The 23049-nt window shown below is 41.5% G+C and overlaps 1 protein-coding gene across 1 annotated transcript in view; it reads right to left on the reverse strand.

Annotated features, from left to right (window-relative positions):
- Positions 1-23049, reverse strand: part of MYT1 (myelin transcription factor 1) — a 185792-nt gene that overhangs the window by 55917 nt on the left and 106826 nt on the right. The window contains 6 exon segments of the mRNA XM_043987748.1: positions 5043-5156; positions 9464-9554; positions 10549-10683; positions 13498-14361; positions 16384-16631; positions 20253-20315. Coding sequence (XP_043843683.1) covers positions 5043-5156; positions 9464-9554; positions 10549-10683; positions 13498-14361; positions 16384-16631; positions 20253-20315 — 1515 coding nt within the window.

Below are 23049 nucleotides of genomic sequence, written 5' to 3' on the forward strand. Positions count from 1 at the left end.
AACACATACCGTGTGACTAGGGGCAAGTCACTGAGACACCAAACCTATAATTTACCAAGTTAAAAATCTGTATTGGTAAAGAGAGTTACATAACACAGGCCCAGACAAAAATAAAGAAGTAAAAACGTCGCCCACCCAACTCCCTGAAGAGATTCACTGTACATATATCTATATATATCTACATATCTCTCTATATATACATATATGTGCATATAGATATTTTTATAGATATTGTCTGACTTTATTGTTAAGGAATTACAGATTCTGAGCTGGAAGAGCTCTCAGAGGCTATTTAGTCTGACCTTTTCATTTTACAGATGAAGAAAGTGAATCCCTGGGACATTAAGTGGCTTGCCTATGGTCACAGAGGTAGTAAGTAAGCATCAGAGCCAGTATTTCAACCCAGTTCTAGCATACATTAAAGTAAATTAATATAGTTCTATTAATATATTAATATTGTATTCTTACCCCTTCCTCCTCCATACCCAAGAAAAATACTTTGTGATCTGTCTTCTCATAATAGCTACCACTCTGGGAGTAATTAGAACTGGTATTATTATTGCCCTTTTCATAGATAAGGAAACTGAGGTTGTAAGAAGTGAAATAATTCATTTTGAGCTACAAAACAAGGTAGCATTAGGGTTGGTGCCAGAGCCCAGACCACTGTTCTTTCCTGAATAAAACCCAGAAATCTTAAGATCAAGAACTGGCATTCAGTTGGGTTAAGGTCATGAACAGGGAAATAGATGCTCAGACTGCACACATGCACACATACACACACACACATGTGCATGTACTGACTCAGGAGACTGGATTTCCAGGCAATCCCTTCTTTGTTTTCATGGAGAGACAAGCTCACATTTCTGTTGCTGGCTCGGGGGACAGGAAAGTTAAATGGGGATAAAATCATTGATAAGTCTTCTCCCTCCAAATTCTCTCTCACCAAGATGAGAACAGCTACTCACATTTCTGTAATGTTTTAAGACTTGCTTTCCTCACAAATCTAAGCAGTAGCTAGTATGAGTATTATTGCTCCCATTGCACGGCTAGGCAGTGTGGTTTAGTGGATAGATGGCAATCCTTGAAGTAAGAAGGACCTGGGTTCAAATCTTGCCTCTGACGTATACTAACTGTGTGACCTTGGGCAAGTTGATAAACTCCTTAGTTTCCCCAGGCAGCTTTCTAAGACACCAATCTTGACTGGTGGAGTTTCCCTACCGGGAGTTCCCCACACTGGTGAGATTACACATCCGGACCACCAACCTCCTCCTCCCCCCCCCCTTAGAAATCTTATTGCATTGATGACAAAACTGAGGCAGAGAAGTGATATTATGTACACAAATTCATATAGGTCTTTTCTAACTTCAGGTCATGTGCTCCTTCTACTATATCATGATACTTTACTAATGATGGCCTTGGCAACTCCTAGAATCATAGGAACTTAGACCTGGAAGGGGAGGGACCTTAGAGATCATTTAGCTGATGTCTTTGAGGGGGGAGGGAAGGCTAATCTTTCTTAGTTCTTAGAACAGTACTTCTTCCTTGTAGATGGAGCAAAACAGTCAAATATCCAAACATCTCATCAAAATAGTAATATGACAGGCTTTAGGGCCAGATATTTCAGAGATTATTCTGGCTCCCAGTAACTGTCTGCTAGCCTATCTCATAGATGCAAGACATCCCAACATAGGCGCTTACTAAACAAAAACTTGTAGTGAATGTTAATTCCCTGAGACGGTAAGTATTCAGTAAGATGAAAGATTAGCCATGGGGTGACTTGATCTCTCTTCCTGTTTCCTTTTCTCCTTCCTCCAGGCCTTTAACCAATTATTATGCTCAAAAATCCCAAAGTGTAGATCTGAAAGTGGAGGAAAGAAATAAAACCTTGTTTCCTCATCAATCACTTTCTTGGAACTCCTGAGAAGGGAAGAAATATGAAATCTGGTCAGATATTCTGGAAACACATTAAGGATGGGATTTTCCTATCTAAAAGGGGAAAGCTGGGAAGCCATCCTATGATGCTTCTGTATTCCACCCCAGGATGATCTGATGCTACAGGCAGAAGTGCTCACAACTGCAGCCTAGAGAGCTAGTGAGACCTGACTCAGGATGCTGACCTAACCATCTCCAATTGATCTCCAATTGATGACCCTCCTGAGTCCTTGGTCAGTTGTAGTGAATTATCAAATATACAAATGGATCTGTGATCTCACTGATTTGGAGAATCCCTCCAACAATGCAGATTATAATCCATTCATGCCTGCCACCCTGGGTGATGTTTGTCCATGTCCTCTCATAAACTTGCTGCCTCAAGGGTTCTACCCTGTGTGCTAGAGGCCTTTCTTAATTTTTCTTAACATTATGAAGATACCAATGGAGAATCGTGTCTGTCTTTCTATCATTCCTTGTCCTCACCACACAACTGGCCATTTTCTCTCCCCATCATGCATTTTCCTTCAGTAGAAAACAGAAGTCTAAATTCTGTGCATGGCCTTTTTTCTTTCTTTCCCTAGGGTGGACACTGATTGGCTACCCAAATCATTCATTTAGAACAGTGTTTGATACTGCTCATAGGAAATAATATGGATGAGAGTGCATGATCACCTTTCCTTTAAAAATTTTTCCTAAGACAAACCCAACATAAGAAATATGAAAGGAAAAGTCAGCAAAATCATTCCCAATCAAGTTCTTTTAAGGAAAGAAAAAGAAAATAAAGTATCCCTCTGACTTGGCTAATGCATCAACAATGATTCCTATGTGCTTTGCATTGGAAAGTAATCCATAGAAATATCTTTAGATTCACCATAACTCCCTTGGCCCAGGGCTGTAGCATTAAGCAGTGCTACAAAAGTAAGTTATCGTCCTGTGTATTCTCCCTGAAATGAACAATTCAATTCAATTCCAATAAATTAACAGAATTAGAAACAGTGACTGTCAGATGGGATCCCAGGGGCCATCCAATGTGATATGTACCTCAAAATATGTAACCTGTGGTCATCCAGCCTCTGCTTGAAGAGCCACTATGAAAAAGGGGAATCCATTATATCCTTAGGAAGCCCCTTTCACTTTTTTTGGAGCACTCACATTTCTTAGAAGTTGTTTTTTTCTTTCAATCAAGCACATACCTCTTTCTGCACCTTCTCTACCTACCCGCTGCTCTCAGTTCTGTCTTCTGGGGTCAAGCAAATCTCACCTATCTTCCATGTGAGAGCCTTTCAAATTATTTAAAGGAAACTATCATGGACTCTGTGTGCCTTCTCTTCTCCTAGTTCAATTCCTCCAGTTTCTCCAACTGAAGCTTACATGGCATCAACTCAGGGCTCTTCACTATACTGGCTCTCCTCCAGCTAGATCTTTCTAAAATATGGCTCCTAGAATCAAAATCCACTTCCAGATGCAATTTTATTAGGACAAAATACAGTTGAGCTATCACCTCCTTTTTTAGTCCTGGGTACAATGTTACTTAATGTGGCATAAGATGTCATTAGCTTTTTGGGGGGCTGCCATATCTCCCTCTTGACTCTTACTGAATCAAGCCACCAATCCTCACTACCCCCATCTGTTTACAACACATTTCCATTTACCCACACCTTTTCCATGTTAGACTTGTGAAGTTGATTTTTTAAATGTGTTTAAAACTTTACATTTATCCTCATTTATCTTATTAGATTGGGCTCAACCTGCTAGTTCACTGAGATATTTGCAGATACTAAATGTCATCCTTAGTGTTGGTCATCAGAGGATATTTGGATCATAGATTTAGTGCTGGAAGAAGGGACCTTAGAGACCAGATAGTGCAAAATTCTCATTTTACAGATGAAAAAACTGAGGCTTGGAGAGGTTAAGTGATCTGCCTATCATCACACAACTAGTAAATGTTAAAAAAAGGATTTAAAGCTGTATCTTCCTGACTCCATGAAAAACACCTTGTGCCACATTAAAAATCAATAAATCTAGGATTTTGTCCAATTCAATAATAAACATGTTGAATAGCACAAGGTCAACAAAACAGAACCTTTCTTAGGGTACTCTAGGAGAGATTTCCTTCTTAGTTGACATCAAACCATTAAAGACTAGTCTTCAGATCCTATCATCCAACCATTTTTTAATCTATCATCTAGCTCACAGCTATGTTTACAAGGATATGAGAGACTTGGTCAAATACTTAAAATCTAGAGAGACTATAGCATTTCTCCAAATCTAGCATGACCAGGTCTTGGTGAAACCCTGTTGGGCTCTTTCTTGATCACGGCTTCTTTTTCTAGTTATCTACTAACCATCATTTTAATATTTCATTTAAATTTTGTCATAAGTTGCAGTCAAGCTTAATGCTCTATACTCTGAAGACTCCTCTCTCTTTCTTATTTTGAATATTAGAATATTTGCTCTTCTCTAGTTGTGTGGCACTTCTGATCTCCCCAATCTTTCAGAGACCACTGACAGGCTCAGCAATCACAGCCACAACTTCTTTCATTTCCCTGGGCCTAGAGCCTTCATCTCATTAAGGACAGCTAACTTTTCTTTCTCATTATTTCCCTGCTTATATTGGATTTCAACTCCACATTAGCTGCTTTTGTCCTGCCCTTTCCAGTCCAAAGCTCATTCTACTTTGTAGAGGAAACAGAAGCAAAACAGCTGGGCAGCTTTGCCTTTTCTCATTGGTTTTCTTTATCTCATTCACTCAGCAACAGTCATTTATCTCTTCTTTGATTCTCTTCTCCCCCTAGTTAAAATGCATTTTGATCCAATTAACATTAAGCACCTAAAATGTGCAGGTCCCAGTGCTTAGCACTGGAGACACAAAGATGGAAAATGACATGGTCTCTGCTCTCAAAGAGCTTACAATCTTGAATTATCATTGAACTACCTACCCATCTTGGAATGACTTAAAGATGTAAAAACAGGACTCATCACTAAAGCAACAGAGCCATAGAATATGAGCATGTCATCAAGGGACACAGAAGGAGAGCCCTCTGAGTCCCAATTAATAAGGGTGGGTTCTTACTAATGATATTTGCTTCTGTTCTCTCTACTTCACTCACCTGAGAATCCGATCAGAATTTGAGCTACTCTTGGAAGGATCGCCCGCCTGCGGCTGTTGCTTCTCATGAGATTTGGCTAATTTTTCAGCTGCAGCAATGGGACACCCAGACAAACTAAGGAAAAAAACACAAGGAGGAAAAAACTGAGCATAAGCAACAGGGAGACATCTCCCTTGGCTCAGGATTTGCACTGAATGTGTCTTAGTCTCATTGTTGCCATCTCACCCCCCCAAACATGAGCACTCACAGAGCTCCACAGGTGTGATGGGATGGGGTCATTGGAAAGGACAATGAAGAAACATTTGGAAGAAATCCTAAGCAGGGAAGGGCATTCTGCCTGACCACTCTTTTGCTTCTTTCATTGGTTCATTGTCCTCCTACTCTCTAAGTGCGGGTGTCCCCAAAGGCTCTATCCCAGATTCCATTCTCTTTTCTCTTTGCACTCTTCATTAGTTATTGCATCCTTTCTTATGGCTTCAATTATCACCTCTCTTCAAAAGACTCACAAATTTATTTGTCCAGCACTAATTTTCCCCAAGTCCACTACTAAATTTCACTAGGTCCAATCAACCATCCGAACCTAAAAGTCCTGCTGGCACCTCAAACTCAGAACGTCTACAAATGAACTCATCAGCTTCCTCCCTCAATGGTCTCTTCCTCCCATCTCCTCCTTTCCTAAGGATGGCACCCACCATCCATAGAGAGGCAATTCAAGAAGTTGGGAGAGTTAGTTCTTTAGTCATGTTGGGAATAATTATGTCGGAAGTTCCTACCTCAGAGAGTTACGAGGATCAAATGAGCTAATTTATGTGAAGTACTCAGGAAACCTTAATGTGCTACAAGGCTGTCAGGTTTTATTGCTATTATTATTACTTTGTGCCCCAAAGCAATAAAAAACATAAAATCATAGTTCTAGAGCTAGACAAGACCTTAGAGGCCACCTAGTTCTTTCTCTTTATTTTTTTTATTCTGCATTTAACAAACACAAATAAAATGAACATTTCTTTAAGTAAAGAAGAGCAGAAAAGAACACTATACAATGTGAATCTCTATTATAAACAACTTGCATTTCTTTTTGGGTATGCAACAAATTCAACATGTTTTAAAGCTGTTCTGATTTCAATGGTTCTTTGTGGCCCTTCAGTAAGGCCCAGGAATGGTAAGTGACTGGCCAGAGGTTACATAGGTAGTAACACTAGAGACAGGGTTTTTATGTTTCCACCATTATGTAGTGGGAACCATAGTCATGTCATCTGATGATGTTCAGGAGTATAAAAGTCACTTAGCCTCCCTGGGTCTTGGGTTGTTTCCTTATCTATAAAATGAGGGGATTGGATTAGATTTTGAAGGTCCCCTTTCAGCTCTAAATCTATGAAATTCTGAATATATAAACCTAGGTTAGAAACTTTGGGGTTTCTTGGAGTACTTTTCCCTCTTTCTCATGCCCCTGTATCTGATGATCGTCATTTGATTTGAGGTCCTACACATCTGGCTCCAATCGACCTTTCTAGAAGCCAAGGCATACTGATTCTACTAACATGAACACCTCTTGAATTCATCCCCTTTGAATCACCATCTCTAATGTGGACTATGGTACTAGTCTCCCAAGTGGTTTCCCTATCCCCACTTCTTATCCTCCCCAATCCACCCTGTGAAAATCATCCTCCTAATGTACAGACTGCTCTCCTTTTAAAAAGTCTTCAGTGGCTCTTTATTGATTATGGGGTAAAATATGAAATCCTTCACCTGGCATTTGAGGCCTTCCACATCTGGTTCCCACCTACCTTTCTAGCTTTCTTTCTCATTACTCTCCTTTATTCACTTTTTATTCCAGACAAACTGGACCACTAGTTCCTTCCCAAACAACAGTCGTCCTCCCTATCCTCTGTGCATTCACAGACTCTATCACCACCTACCAAAGTCCTCCTCTTATTCCAAGGTTTGGCTCAGCTGCTACCTTCTTCATGAAGTGTGCCTCAGTCACCCTCCTAAAGTATTCTCTTCTTCCTCCATTTTTCTTAAAATATTTAGTTGGAATCTCTTTTTAAACTTGATCACACTCTACTTTTAATTATAATTATCTTTCTCAATGTCATATTCACCCTAGGCACATGACAAGGTCTCTGGTTCCTTGAAGACAGTAACTATTTTTCATCTTTATATCCCCAGTGTTGGGCATAGTGCTTTGTACACAGTAGGTGCTTATTAAGCATTTGTTGAATTGATTTATTACTGAAATCCAAATCTTGCCCACTGGTCTTCGACAAAAAACATTCTTTTGAGTCACTTCTCTCTTCACCCTTTGAGAAAAGATACCACCACAGGCTTCTACCATCTACTCCACACAGTAGATGCTCTCAGAAAATACCAAGTCAGCAATGGAATTTCACTGTAATTAGAGTATTTCTCTCAAAAAAAGGGAAGAGAAAGGGAAATATCAGGTTGTGGGCCAGGAGGCCAACATTGTATTCTTTTTTTTTTTTTTTTTTAGTGAGGCAATTGGGGTTAAGTGACTTGCCCAGGGTCACACAGCCAGTAAGTGTTAAGTGTCTGAGGCCGGATTTGAACTCAGGTATTCCTGACTCCAGGGCCGGTGCTCTATCCACTGCGCCACCTAGCTGCCCCTCAACATTGTATTCTACACAATTATTTGCTGTCTTTGGGTATGGAGTTGGTTTGGTTGGTGGCTCTACCCTCCTAAGAGCTTTAAGAACTCTTTGAAAAAGAACACAACCTCATTCTTGTTGCCTGGGTCTGACCCAAATTGAGCTATAATAGGAAGCCTGGTAATTTGGGTCTAAAAAAGACTTTCTCATCCAGCCCCCTCATTTAACTGAGGAGGGAGCTGAGACTTAGAAAGGTTTAATAACTCGCCTAGTCATTTGTGGCAAACCCAGGAAGTGAACCCAGGCCCTATGACTCCCAACTCAGAGCTACACAATGATAGTGACTTGTCACAGCCTAAATGTCCAAGAGAGGGAGACTAGATCATGGAAGGCGGTTCTCTAAATCCATTAAATGAGCTGGCCAGTGAGATTAGACAATCACTGTCTGTTACAGCCCAACCAGAGAAAGGGCTCATTGTTGATTCCATCAGGGCAGATTCCTTCCTGCCTTCCTGCTACTCATTTTCTATAAGGGCTATGTGTGTGTGTGTGTATGTGTATGTGTGTGTGTGTGTGTGTGTATGTGTGTGTGTGTGAGAGAGAGACACAGAGAGAGCATAACTTATTTCTATACAACACCATTAGCCCTGGGCTCACCAGTAGTCAGAAGAGAAGAAAGATATTGTAACCTGATTGTCAAAAAATCTGAGACTTGGTTTGGCTTTACCATGGGCCCCCCCAGTATAACCTTTCATTAAGATACCTAGCCCTACAAAGTGTCTTGGTTGGTCCATAAATTAAACAGTGACAGGGGATCCTATAATGGCTCCTAGATAATGGACATTGGATCAGGTGAAAATAGAGAGAGAGCTGTTTGAACTTTTTAACATCAACAAAGTATAAAATAAAGTATTTTAATTTCCTAATTCTGGCTTGAAGGGGTTATAGTATAATTCCAACAAGTTTTAAAATTTAACCTTATCTGCTTTATTGGACTGGAGGCTTTCTCAGTAATGCTACTAGACTGTAAGTATTCCGTGATTGGAGTGGCCATGTCTTAACTAAACTCTATCTCCATCAGCATCTAACATATTGCTCTATACACAGTAGGTATTTAATACATGTTTATTATATGAAAGAATAAATGAATGAATGGATGGATGGATGAATGAATGCACAATACAAGTTCTGACTGGTCCAAGTACAAATACTCACATATAATTTATTGAGCATGATCACTGATAACACAAGGAATTAATGCACTTGGGTGAGAGTTATGGAGGTGTGTCCAATCGATTTTAAATTATCTTCATCATGGGGGACAGGCATGGAATAGATCATTGAAATCCACATATGACCCAGTTTTCAACCTCTTTTTTTACCTGGACTTCCCAGAAAGAAAATAATTGACTAATATGAGTTTTCCCCTTAATTTCTCTGTTATCTCTCAACTAAGAAAGAAGAAAAGGACACTCAGTTTCTATCTTGCAAATAGTTTTCTGGCCCCAAATTTCCATCTGTCTTCTGATATCAGGATTGGCCATCCCACATTACTCCTTTTCCAGTCTTGTCCTCTTCCCATCTTGTATGTCCCTAAGATCCCTCAGAATTATTGGCAAGCAGGAAAACCAGGCTTGTAGGGCATGGGAATCAAAAGAGAAAAAAAAAAACTTTGGGTTTTCTTTAGCCCCAGGGACTGACTCTTTCAGGCTGTGGGCCAACAGGCTACTATTGCATTAGACATAGTTGTTAGCAGTTTGAGGCCCCCTGAGTTGGTTGGTGGCTCCACCCTCCTATCAGCTGCATGACAAGTACCTTCTGTGTGTGTTCCGGTTGCTGTTTACGTGACCTTGCCCTGTACAGCCAGGAGTGGGGCATTTCAACACATTCTCATGCATGGCCAAGACTGTAGGAGAGACAGGGAGGGGGAGAAGGGAAGAGGTGAGGCAGAGTTGAAAAAAAGAGACAGATAATCAAATCATTCTACAAGCCGCATTCTAGGGCTTGAGCAAACAGAGACATTCCTTTAGGGTTTATCTATAGGAAAGTAGGAACTGTAGCCATTCACTCTTTAAATCAGAACTGGCATCTAAATCAAGTATCAAGTGGGGGGATGTATGTGTGCGCGTGTGTGTGTGTGTGTGTGTGTGTGTGTGTGTGTGTTAGTATGCAGAAGGTAAAGGGAGTGAGTGAGCCATCTCCTACATCTTTCAAATTCTGCCTTTCCATGGCAGAGAAGAAAAGGTGCCTGGCATTATTGCTTTTAATCCTTCAGCTGGGCTGTGGATTCTATCTAGTTGTAATCTGCCTCCTACAGTAATAACCTTAAATGTGAAGAAAATAATTTGCTTTCCAAGACTGTCTTTTTGTTTGATTTGAATTCAAGACCCTATGAAAGTGACTGTTCTCATCTCCCCAGCCCCTTGTGCCCCCCAACCTAATCCCTGCAGTTTTGTATTTATTACAAGCCTGCAACTTTTGGAATGACAGATAAGGCCAATTTGGCCATTATCCCATTATCCCACACACCCAATGATGAATGGTATTTATGTTCCAAGAGTATTCTATTTCAGGCTGAGGGAGAGATTGACCATAGCCTGTATTTGAGAGCATCGTCCACATGTACCCACTGGCTATCTGCAGGCACATTGGATACATTGTAATTGTGAATTCAATGACTGGTTAGGGGAAATGTTTTATTTCGGCAGTCCCTGTGCCACTGGATCTGGAGCCTATGGCTAATTGGAGGTGCTGGACAAGTGTCTGACTGCCCAAGGCATCAAGAGACAGGGCCTGAAGCAAACTGCTGGCCCTGCTGAATGATACCAATGCATTGAACACTTTGAGGTCTGGATGAATGTCATGGGCCAGTGTGAACAATGACCATGAAGAGTACTCACTCTCTGGAGGAATCCTGTCCTTGTGGGGGCAGCCAGACAGACTCCGATGATGAGGGTACAATCCTGTGACATGACCAGTCCCATCACAACCTGGAGTGGGGCATTTGATCTCACGCTTCTCAGCTCTTGAAGCATCTAGGAAGAAATGCAAGGGAGGAAGACTGGAGTTTCCTCTGACTTAAGAGTCATGGACAGATGGCTCCAGACAGAGGAAGAATAAGAAAGGGAAGGTTACAATGCCTAATACCAACTTGCTGTTCAGAGAAGGAAGAGCTGAGGCATGAGGTTATGGAAGATAGCACAGGGATTTCCCGAGACGAGAACTATATTATACAAATGTTTAATCAGATAATCCCAATGTGACTTGGGAAATCCATTTCTTCCTAACACCAACCATTTGGATAGAAATTGAAAATTTCAGTCAATGATCCAAATATTTCTTGCCAAAGCACTGGATACAATCACAGACCAGTAGAGCTGGGATCTTGGACATTAGCTAGTTTAAGCCCTTTATCTGACAAATGGAGAAATTAAATCCAGAAGAGTAGGACTGACAGGTTCAAAGTCACTCATCCAATGAGTAACAGAACCAAGAAGAGAACACCTGACTCTGTCCAGGGTGCTTGGTATCTTTTAGACAAAAATATCTGGATGGTTGGGGAAGATAGGTGGTGCAGTGAACTTTTCAAGCTGGGCTTGAAATATGGAAGACTCATCTTCCTACATTCAGACATTTACTAATTGTGTGACCTTGGGCAAGTCATTTAACCCTGTTTGCCTCAGTTTCCTCATCTGTAAAATGAGCTGGAGAAGGAAATAGCAAATCACTCCAGTATCCTTGCCAAGAAAACTCTAAATAGGGTCATGAAGAGTCAGACATGACTTAACAACAATCTGAATAGTTGATTGAATTTTAAAAAATCTGTTTGGTCAGTTTGGTGTAGAAGTGGCTTTAAGTTTAAGTATGGAGATACTAAATTTGTTTTTTTTCTACAAATAACAATTGAAGGTTAATCTCAAAATGGTCACAAAGGAAGACTCAAAATAGTTCAGAAAGGGTCCCTTGCAAAACAGGGAAGAACAGGTAAACTTGATGAAAAAATTTCTCAGTAGAAACCAATCTCATTTGGGATGGCACCAGGGCAGACAAATTTGCCTGAGAACCAGATGAACTCCCTCTGTCAACAGAGAGGTGGGGAGCATAGTCGCTAAGATGGTGGATTTTTAGCATGGTGCTGTAGGAAGAATGTTGGTCTAGGGTCAGAAGATCAAATCCTGGTCTTCTCACTTTCTACATATATGACTTCAGGCAAGTCACTTTATATATAAGGCCTTAATTTCCTCATCTAAAAAATGAAGGGTTGGTCTAGATCATTTAGTTCATTTCTGGTTCATCTATGAATTTGTGAGATAAACTATGGAAGCCATCTACTTCATGGAAGGAAAATAGAAGTTAATTATTTGAGGTCACAGAGACCTGGACAAATGAGGTTTGACTGCTAAGCTAGATGGCCTCTAGACTCTTCTAACTGAGGATTTAGGCCAGAATTAGGTTTTTGTCCCCAGCCTTTCTTTACATTATGAAATAATTTTTTTTTTTCACAGCCAAACTGAGATACATGAAAAAGGGTCTATCCTTTCCTTCAATCTGTGCCTCTTAAGTACTTGGTGTCTTCCCATCCCATTCCTCTTCATCCTGGGTCAGATGATCAGTCAGGGGAAGTACCAAGCACAAAGTCCCCTTACTGGAGGTCTTCAAGCAAAGACTAGATTATCACTAGAGAAATAGTTTAGTTCAGGTATGGGTTAGACTAAGTAATACCTAAGGTTCCTTCCAACTCTCTGAGTCTGGGACTCTGAAACTTTTAAATCTATTTATATCTGTCATTTGGATACAATCTGTAAAAAATCAAACTAATTATTCAAATATTTTAAAGTGGCTGGATAAAATCCCCAAACACCAGAGGAAGTGTAGGCCTTCAGGTGAGAATATACAAAATTTCTTAGCTAACGGCTAGCATTTAGATAGCTCTTAAGGTTTACAGAGCACTTGACATGGTTTTCTCATTGAATCCTCGGGGGCTCTCTCTGCCTGGCCCTTACCCTTCTTCCATCAACTGCTATTGGCAGGATCTGTAATAGTTCTCATCACTGACAGACTGCATGTCAGCCATGACGCCTCCTTGAGGACAGAACCAAGCTGCATTTATTCCTCCATTTAGCAGCAACAGCAGCTTTATTTTTGACCGGATTCTTGGTAGATCTTCTCACCTTCCACCTTTCTGTCATTCACTATGGCCTGCTACCCACCCAAGGACACCCAAGAAGTCCCATCTTTAAGGCAGCTTAGGTTCCCTTTCACAGGGCCAGCTGTGTGTGTGGAGTAACATTCACAGTCTTTTACATTTAAAATCCTACTTGTAGGAAAGGCAGGAGCCTATCTTAAGAGCAGGGGAACTGAATTAGAAAAGCAGCCTGTAGATTGACTATAACCCAGAAAGCAGCCTCATCTGGAGGCAGGGTAGTCCGCAAAAACTGCGCTGGGCAGGGAACTGGGACAGGACTCATATGGGGAACAACCATGGAGAGCAGGGAACAAGGGTGGGGAGAAGGGGCTAGGTCAACCATAGGGCCCGGGGGGGAAGGGGTGGGGGGGGGAGAAGGGGGACTATAGGGGAGGGAGCGAGGATCCAGGAGGCAACAGCCATACTTGGGGGCTTGGTGCCCTGGGAAACTGTTTAGGAGGTGACTGAAACGGGGAGCATAGGAAGTGAGGGTAGGCCAGAGGCGTAGGGATATTTGTTGAATGATTCATAGGAATGGGGGGGGGGGTTGGGGGGTTGGCAGAATGCTGGATCAAGGCCAGCTGAGCCCCAGAGGTAGTCTCCGGCGTTGGTCTGTAACAGCCTGCTGAGGCGGAGAAGCCCAACAAGGCAGAGCCAGCCTTACCTTTGCTGTAGTAATTTTTCCGGACGGTGTCCAGGGGCCGGTTTTGCTTCCCGTCTGTTGGGAGCGGTTTCCCCGCTTCTGGGGGCAACCGGCCGGGCTCCCTAACTACCCGCACTTGCTCCGCCTTTAGCGCGATGGCTTGCTCGAGGAGGCCCAGGTTCCCCCGGGTCATCATGTCGTACATGTCTGACTCGTCGGTCACCGCGGACTTCTGGGAGTGTGCATCGTCGTCTTTGTCGCCGTCGGAGCGCACCTCGACGATGACCGAGTATTCAGGCTGAGGGCTAAGTTGGCTGGGGCAGTGAGGCTTTGGGGGATCCTGGGAGGCATGGGGGACTTCTTCGCAGACCACTTCGGGGGGCTTCTCTTCCTCCTCGTCGTCCTCTTCCTCCTCTTCTTCCTCCTCGTCCTCATCCTCGTCGTCCTCCTCGTCGTCCTCCTCCTCTTCCTCATCGTCCTCTTCCTCTTCAGTGGCCTGTGCCCCAGTCTGGGATTTGCGGGAGTCGTGACTGGTCAGGCCTTCTCGGGGCTCCAGACACATCTCTCCTCCCCTCTCGCCTGTGACCTCAATGACCTCCTCAGCATCCTCCGTCTGGATGAAGATTTCCTTTTCTCCCTCTTCCCCCGATACCCCCTCTCCAGCCCCGTCCTGAACCAAGTGGACAACGTTGGCTCCAGGTTTCGGAGCTTGCCCTTGGCTCTCAGGTAGCTGGCCTTCAATAGCCAGGGTTTCTTCTGCAATTTGGCCCAAGTTTAAGAGAGAAGTGGCAATGATTTCCTGGTAGCTGCTGTAATTGCCCTTTGAGGGGCCAGTTGGACCGCTGGACGCATTGGGTCTGTAGTGGGACTTGGTAGGGCTCCTTCCTGCATAAAGAAGAGACTGTAGATATAAACACTTTCCATTCCTTCCCAGAACTAAAAGGGACTTGATCTGATAGTAGCAAAAGTGCCACTGACAGATTCTTAGCACTTTGTGCACTTCTTGTTTTAATGTGCATTTATTGGTTACACTCCTATTATCTTCACCTAACTAGACCTTGAGCTGCAGACACCCTTCTCTTACTTGGTTGTCTTATTTATAGAGAAGAGAGGCAGCCTGTATTAGTACTTCTAAATCAGGAAGATCTGGGTTCAAGTTTTGCCTCTGGAGCCCCTGGCAACTCTAAGTAAAATTACAGATTGTGGAGGAGGTGCTTCAACATTGGTAAAAAATACAAGTTCCTTGCCAGGAGTTTCCTAAACCAATCAAATCCCAAGTTGAATAAAAGAAAAAAACATTAAAAAATATGATAGAAATATGACTACAAAAGGGGGTAGGTGGGGCATATTGTGAGAATGAGAGACACAAGACAAATAGTATAAGTATTAAATTGGCAAGGAAAGTTCTATATCACTGAATGGATCCTCTGGAGGATTTATGAAATACCTGGATAAGAGATATACATAGGAGATGCTTGGTAAGACTATAACCTGTATTAGTGGTGAGTGTATTCATACTAGTAAATTCTCATCTCCTTTAAAGTACTGAAGTTAATAGTATTTATCTTTAGTCTGAATGCAGATTGAAGCACACTATTTTCACTTTTATTGTCGTGTTGTTGTTGTTGTTGTTGTTGTTGTTGTTGTTGTTGTTGTTGTTGTTTCTTCTTTCCTGTGGGTTTTTTCCTCTTTTGTTCTGACTCTTACAACATGACTAATACGGAAATATGTTTAACATGATTGTAATGTACAACCTATATCAGATTGCTAGCTGGCATCGGGAAGGAAGGGGGAAGAGAAGGTGGGAGAACAATTTGGAACTCAAAATCTTACAAAAGTGAATGTTGAAAACTATCTTTACATGTAATTTGAAAAAAGAAATAAAGGTCTGATAAAGTGAAAAAAAAGTATTTATCTTTGTATCTCTTCCCTCTCCAGCAGCCACCCCCAGCACAGGCCCTTGAACATAGATGGTGTTGAATGTACATTTATTGAATGTTGAACGAGTAAATGGTAATTATGAAAACTAACAGAAAAGCCTGCAGTTTTCAGATACAAACGGGCCCCTAAATTCCATTTCATTATAAAATTTCCACTTCTCTTCTCCTCTACCACCTTCCAATGTCATCCTCTTCTTCCCCCTAAGCTCCCACATTTTCTCCTGCAGTAGAGACATTTCTTATTCCTGCACCAGAGACAAAGGAAAAATTCACTAAAATAATATAGGAAAGCCTCTCTTTGTCTAATTTCCTTTAAATTCAGACTAATTTCTTTTAAAAGCCCATGTTAAAAAAACCAAAACCAGCATTGCTATGTTAGAATAAGTCTTCCTCATAATAAGACGTACTTATTAACATACATAAGTACTTTAAAAAACTGTACTTTACCCTGTCATGGCTAAATCAAATGTTTGTAAATTAACTCATTTTAAATGCATTAGAAGAGTACATTTTTTAAAAAAGGAACTTGTAGTGAATCCTTTGTCAATTTAGTCACCTCTGTAATTTATGTTTTATAATATGCCATTTTTTCACATCATATTTTTTCTTAATGCTGAAGTCAGGCCAGCAGGGCATTTACAAGGGGGAGACTCAGGCAACCCTGAAAGGCACACACCACTGCAGGTGTCTGTCCCATGTCAATTATTTACTGGGGGAGCCTCCCAGCATTCCTGAGGACAAGAAACCTCTTGTTTTCAGAGGGGCTGTGTGTGCTCTTGATTGGGGGAGGCTGAGCCAAACTAGTGTCCACCCCCCTCCCCAAACATGGGACTCCCTTGACATCCTCTCTCCACCCTGCCTCCCCCAACCAGAACCCACAGGGACACTAATTCTTCTGCAGCTACACTAAATGCCCTTTGTTCAAAATGTGAAAAAGCAAACTTTCTAATCAGAGTTGACAAAGCACCTTCAGCTGGCTCCGGGCTATGAATCTCCTCCTGTTCTATGGGTTCAGGCTCTTCCTCTTCCAAAGTTCCTTCCGATTCATCAGAGACAGAATCCTCCTTCACCTCTGTCTCCTCACTGCCATCACTATCTACATTGTAGCCTTCATCAAGAGCCAGCTTCAGAGGGTGAGATTTCCTCTTGGACACCAGGTGCTCCGCCTCCGTGTCTTGAAGCTTTCTTTTCTTCGCTAGAGGACAGCTTTGTAAACTGGAAGGAAGAAAGGACTCAGTTCAGCATGAGGCACAAGGAAGTGTACAGATAGATGGGACCTAGGGAGGTCAGCACATCCATTTTCCTGCCCAGGTTGTAACAGCCAAATCATGTAGATGAGAATTTGTTTTGTTTTTTAATCCCTCCAAAGTTAAGGGAAAAGGACTCACTGCACAATCCCCTTCAACCGTTCTTTCTAGAGTTAAAACATTCTCACAATTGGAACAAGCGTCCCTGGATCTTACCTCTAATATCTTCTGACATTCCAAAGCCATTTCCTTATTCTTTCCTCAAGTTAGGTTAGGATGATTGTCAAGAATACCAGTCAAGACAAACCTCTCTTTTTACTCTTCTTATAGCTCTTTCCTTCCCTTCTCCGCCCCCCCCCCTCCGAAATTTACTAGTTGTTCAACACAGGGCAAGTCATTTAACCTCTGTCTGCCTTGTTTTTCTCATCCATAAATTGGGGATTATACCTACCTTTTAGGGTTGTTGTGAGGATAAAGTGGGATAATACTTGAAAAGCACTTTGTAAATCTGAAAGTGCGGTATAAATGCTAGCTAAAGTTATGTTGTGTCCATTGTTCATACTCTCCTTAATTTTGTTGCTTTAATGATAAATCTCACAAAAATCATGATTAGAACATAATCTCCTTAAGGACAACAGTTGTTTTATTTTTTATCTTGTTTGCAAGACACAAGTCCTGGCACATATTAGTTACTTAATAAATGCTTGTTAAATAAAGGACTGATGAATGATGCAATGATCATCTGAAAAACCATCACAAAATGAGCCTCATTCTAGTTGTGGAGAGAAAATTCAACCCAGTCTGTGCTTCTCAAAAATAGAGAAAATAGGAGAGCTGCCACAGTACAGCAGTGGGGTTAATGTTGTAAAAGTGCAAATGTTCCTGGAAAGTGTAATATTACTGGAATTGACATTTGTGAGGGGCTTTAAGGTTTATAGAGCTGCACCTGAACCCAGCTGAGCTTCAGAACATCCCTATAAGATAAGGTCTACTACACATATACACATTAGAAAACTGAGGCTCAGAGCATTTAAGTGGCTTGTACATTTTCATAAGGCTAGTAAGCATCAGGACATGAACATGGGATCCTCCTGATTCTAAGTCCAGGCCTCCTTCTACTGGACCACACTGACTCCCCAATGGAAACTAAAGTTGGGTCCTTCAAACAATACAGGCCAATGAACCCATTGATGAGCCTGGCAGAATTCTAGAGCAAGGATTAATTGGATGCTTTATGAGCCCTTAGGAAAAGGTGATCACTAATCACCTGTATGAATTCATTAAGACATGGTTATATCGCATCCACTTCCTTTCCCTTTTTACAGAGTCACTAGATGGTCACTAGGCTGCCATAGACATAATGTTTGTCATTTGACATGGTCTACCATATAATATCTTCATGGTCTAAATGGAAAGATACTGGCTGGATGATGATACATTTAGGAGGGTTTGGATCTAGTTGAATGACTGAATTTGAAGAGTTGTGTTTAATGGATGCATGTCAGTCTAGAGGGGGCATCTCTGGTGGAGTGCTCTTGTGATCTGTCACTGGCCCTATTCTGTTCTAAATTTTTATGAGTGATTTGGATATGATATAGATCAAGGCTTCTTAAACTTCTTCCACTCAAGACCCCTTTTTGCCCGAGAAACTTTTATGCAACCCGGGTATGTAGGTATATAAAATAGGCGTACATAACCTTTTACTGTTGACAATTTTTTCACAAGCCCACATTCAGTTATAAGACCCCATATAGGGTAGCAACCCACAGTTTAAGAAGCTAGGGTATAGATGATAGTCATTATGTTTGTGAATGACATGAAACTAAGAGAGATAGTTAATATACTGCATGGCTGAGTTAGGATCCAGAAACATCTCAAAAAGCTAGAACAAAGGGCCAAATCTAATATGATAAAATCTAATAGGCATAAATGTTAAGTCTCCTCCTGGGTTAAAAAAATCAATTGTTCAAGTACAAGTGAGAAAAGATATAGCTAGGAAAAGTTAATGTGAAGAAGACCTGGTCATTTTAGTAACTTAAAAGTTCAATGTGAGTCAACAATGTTATTTAGTGGTTTTTTTTTTAAAGCTAGTGCAGTCTTGGGCATTGTTAATAGATGCAGTGTTCAGAAAACGAGAAGTTGTATACTCTGGCCTGATGAGACTGAGTGCTACAATGAGAGGAAGAGGAGGAGCAGTTAAGGCTCTCCCCAGGTGCTAACACTGGGGGGGGGGGCTGTTTCCAGGAGATGAGAATTTTTCCCTTGATGGTCTGGAGGCTGTGGTCCCCATGCCTTGTGCATTGTGGTTCTCTACTACCTCTTGCCTCTATTGGTCTTGGGAGACAGGGTGGAGAGGTAGGCATCTGGAGAGGGCAAAAGAGTGAGGCTGAAGGTCAGTAGAGGAAAGTGGTAGGAGTGGACTCCTTGTGCCATTATTCCCAGGAGACAGTGGGCAGGGAGGCAATGCCCTAAGGATTATATTCTTTCTGAGCAGTACTTGTTCCACTGAATAGCTGGTGCCTGGGAGTTCCCAGGATGGTGAAGTGCACTGTCTACTTGAACAATATCACTGATCAAGAGAAATCTTGATCTTTTCACCACAGTTCCCTGGGGTTCCCTTAGGGCCCCCTCTTTCCTGCAGAAATAAGATCCATAGAAGCATAACTTCTCTTAGGAGCAGTCTAGGATCTATTCCTGGAGGAATCAGATGATGAAATACCCTCTTCAGTGGGCACCTCCTGGCCTATGGAAGTACTTCATCCTCTCTGGAGCAGCCTGGTCCCTGTTTGTGGAAAGTCAGGAATCTGAGGGCCCTGTTCTCTTCATGGCAGGTGGGTAAAGGGTTTACTGGAGATGGGGGATGCTGCAGTTATTCCTCTGGTCAAATCACATGGCATTATTGCCTTTAGCTCTGGGTGTCACATTTTAAGACATTGGCAAGCTGGAGCACAAAAACTGGAATGGACTCCATGTTATTCTTTTCAGGGCAGTGTCATGGAAAGAACCCTAGATTGGGAGTTGGAAGACCTGGGTTTGAATCCTGGGTCCTGGTCCTTGTCAGCTGAATGACCTTCCTCAGCTGTAAAATGAGGACTACATGATCTCAAAGGTCCTTTCCTTCCTGCTCAAAATCCTATGGTTTTTATTAAGTCATGACTCTAACCTTCTGTGACCTATTTAAACGTATACAACATTGATCAGTCACAGATACCAGGAACTGCAAAGTTCTCTTTGCCACTTCTAGTGCAGATATTGTCAATAATCCCATCTTGCCCTAGGTGGCCACTGGAGGTTTTTGGGGTTTTTTGTTTGTTTGGTTTTTTTAAATATAAATTTTTATTTTTTAAAAATGTAAATATTTTTTAAAAATAAAAACTGGAGGTTTTTTAAACCATTGAATGCATCTTGAAGCAAGTAGATCAAGGGACATACCATAAGAGCCTAGAGAAGCTTAGTTAATTCTTGAATCCAATGACAGATGTAGCTCCTTCCTGATCCAGCAGGGAAGAAAAGGCACACCCAGATAAGAACCATCTGGCCTTTTCCCTCCTCTCTGCAAATCTTTCACTTCCCAGTAAAGGTGTCTTACCTTCTGTGCCTTGAATACTTCCCACGGATGTGCCCTGAACCATTGCATCCTGGTGTGGGGCAGCTTGAGGAGGAAACAAACAACAATATAAACTTGGGGGTGACTTTGAAGCTTGGTTTTAATTAGAATGAAGAAGAATCTGCATTTAAGGAACAACCCCCCCAAAAAAACTATATAGTGGAAAATAATTGTATTTCAATCGTTCTCATCCCTTTGCATTCCAACTAGGAAAGAAGGGTAGAACGGCTGCTTGCAGTTTGCTAAAAATTAATGAAATGACTCACCCCATTTAATTAAATGAATGGTTCATTATAGTTTTATGAGTATGTTTAATTAAAGATCTGTATGTGTAAGACCATGTCTTTTAAAACCCGGCATCTACTGTATCTTGCTTCCCTTCCCCATGGATACATATTTACGGCTGCAGAAAGAGATGCGGCCACTTCTTTTTAAATTGTTCATCACACAGAATTTTGCAGTGGTTTGTAAACCACATTTAAGATGCAGTCAATAGCAGTCACCCCCTTTTGATGTTGTCTGTATCTCCAGCGAATATCTGTATTTTGCAGAGGGGCCTCCCTAAGGCACACAGGCTGGTCGAGTTTTCTATCATCATCACCCAGGACTCTAAAGATATCATTCATCTGTAAAGGGAGAGGTTGGGACAAGATGACCTATGAGTTCCTTTCTACTTTGGAACAATTATCCAATGAAATCAGGGTTGAATACAGCTTGCCCCACTCCGGAATTTCAGCCCTGTACATTCATCCCCTTCCCACTGGAAACTATTGAGTAATGAATGTAAAAGCTCACTCAGGCTACCCAATCCCATGCTAAGGCAGACCTAAAGAACTCTCTACATTTCAGGGATTGCCCCAGATACAGCAAGGCATTGATGACTAGTAAACTCACAGATGCAGACCGAGTACTGTCTACATATGCTTCATTTGCAACCCAGTGGAAGAAAAAAGTGAGGATTGTGATTTGAGACTGAACAGAAAAGTGGTCGCTTTGAGCCAAGCCAGGGAAGTGAAGCTAACAAATGCCTCTTCTTTTAAGTTCTTTATATCACTTCCTGGTTTCCAGGACCAGATAGAAGAGGCTAGTGAAGATGCACTTGGGACAGCAGTGACTGGGGGCTTGATTTCCATATAGATCTGGCTTCTTGCAGCTGGGGTTGGGGGCTAGAAGCTGTATTCTGGCCATTAGCTGGCTGCCCTACTGCTTCCTACAGTTGTTAACTGAGTGGGGGAGAAAGTCTAGGTTGAGAATCTAAGGTTTGTATTTCTTGATGGAGTCTGCCCTCCTTCAGCTCCCATCAAAGGGCAAACTGTGATTGAATCACTGCAGGAAGCTCTTCACCTTCTTTCTCACTGGAGATGTTTTGACCTGAAGAAATTCAGCTTGTCTTGACTTGATGCTTCTTTCCTCAGAGTGCTGACTACATGGGTAAGAAGTTATTCCCCAGCAGCCAAATGCAATTAAGGCTTCCAAGAATTGTCAGTTAGTTCCAGGAAGCCTAAGCCCATTGGAAAGGGTGAAGTCTAAACATTAGTACCTCAGGTTCTCTTAAGGCCAACAAAACCTATTCAATAAGGTTGCCTGGACCTCACATACCTCTGAGGAATAATGTGTTGGGCATTCAAGTCTAAATATGTCAACACTCACACTTTTTCATGTTAAGCATTTGGGTTCTGTATGTTTCACAGTTTAGGAAGGAAAGAAGGAAATAAGCATTTATTAAACACTGGTGCCAGGTACTGTGCTAAACATTTTTTTTTTTACAAATAAGTCACATTTGAGCTGGAAACAGTGTCACCAGGATATCAGTGAAATATTCATGTGCCATTAAGAGCCAAGAATCTGGTATTTAAAATTGAAAGTACACCTTAAGGAAATGAAGTATAATATAATTTGAAGCTAAAGTATTATGGCTTTTTAAGGAAAAACATTATAACTGAGAGTCATGAGTGGAGTGAATGTTAAGTTTTCATACACAGATACTATGTATCTATTGAATAGGTCTGTATTGTAGTGACCTGCCTCCTTTGTAATTTGTAGTCCTAAAGACTTTAAAAAAATAAAGGCCATCTTTAACTTAAAACCCCCCAAATATATCTCATTTGATCCTCACAACAACCCTAGTAGGTAGATGCTATTATAATGCCACATTTACATTTGAGGAAACTGAGGACAACAAAGGGAAAGGGACTTGCCTAGGGTCACACAGCTAGTAAGTATCTGGGGCTGGATTTGAACTCAGGTCTTCCTCACTCCAGGCCCAGAACTCTAGATGCAGCACTTTCTACTTAGTATTATGCAATTACTACTACCTTTTAACCTGGACTTGCTGTGATTTTTCTGTGACTATAAGGAATTCCTTATGAGGAAACTATTTCTGTAAATATGGGTTACCCCTTCCTTGGTAATCTTGAAGAGTTGCCTAGAACTGGACTTTGTGGTGAACTTACTTGGCCAGAGTTACAAAGCCAGGAAATGGACACTTGAGCCCAGGTTTTCCTGATTTATGAGCTACCCCTATATCCCCTATATAAATGGTGTCAAACTCAAATATAAAGGGGGCCCACTAAACCATACATAAGGATTACTGTAGGCTACACATTGACTTAGAAAACCATACAGTAACATTATCTATGTTATATTGTATTTTTGTTTATTTTGTTAAATATTTCCCAATTACTTTTAATTTGGTTTGAGTTGGTGACTATGAGCAGTGCATTGGACATCTTTGCCCTACACTGTGCCATCTCAATTCTACTGCAATTGCTAATTGATA

The sequence above is a fragment of the Dromiciops gliroides genome, chromosome 2 (assembly GCF_019393635.1).
Source record: "Dromiciops gliroides isolate mDroGli1 chromosome 2, mDroGli1.pri, whole genome shotgun sequence".
Lineage (NCBI taxonomy): Eukaryota > Metazoa > Chordata > Mammalia > Microbiotheria > Microbiotheriidae > Dromiciops > Dromiciops gliroides.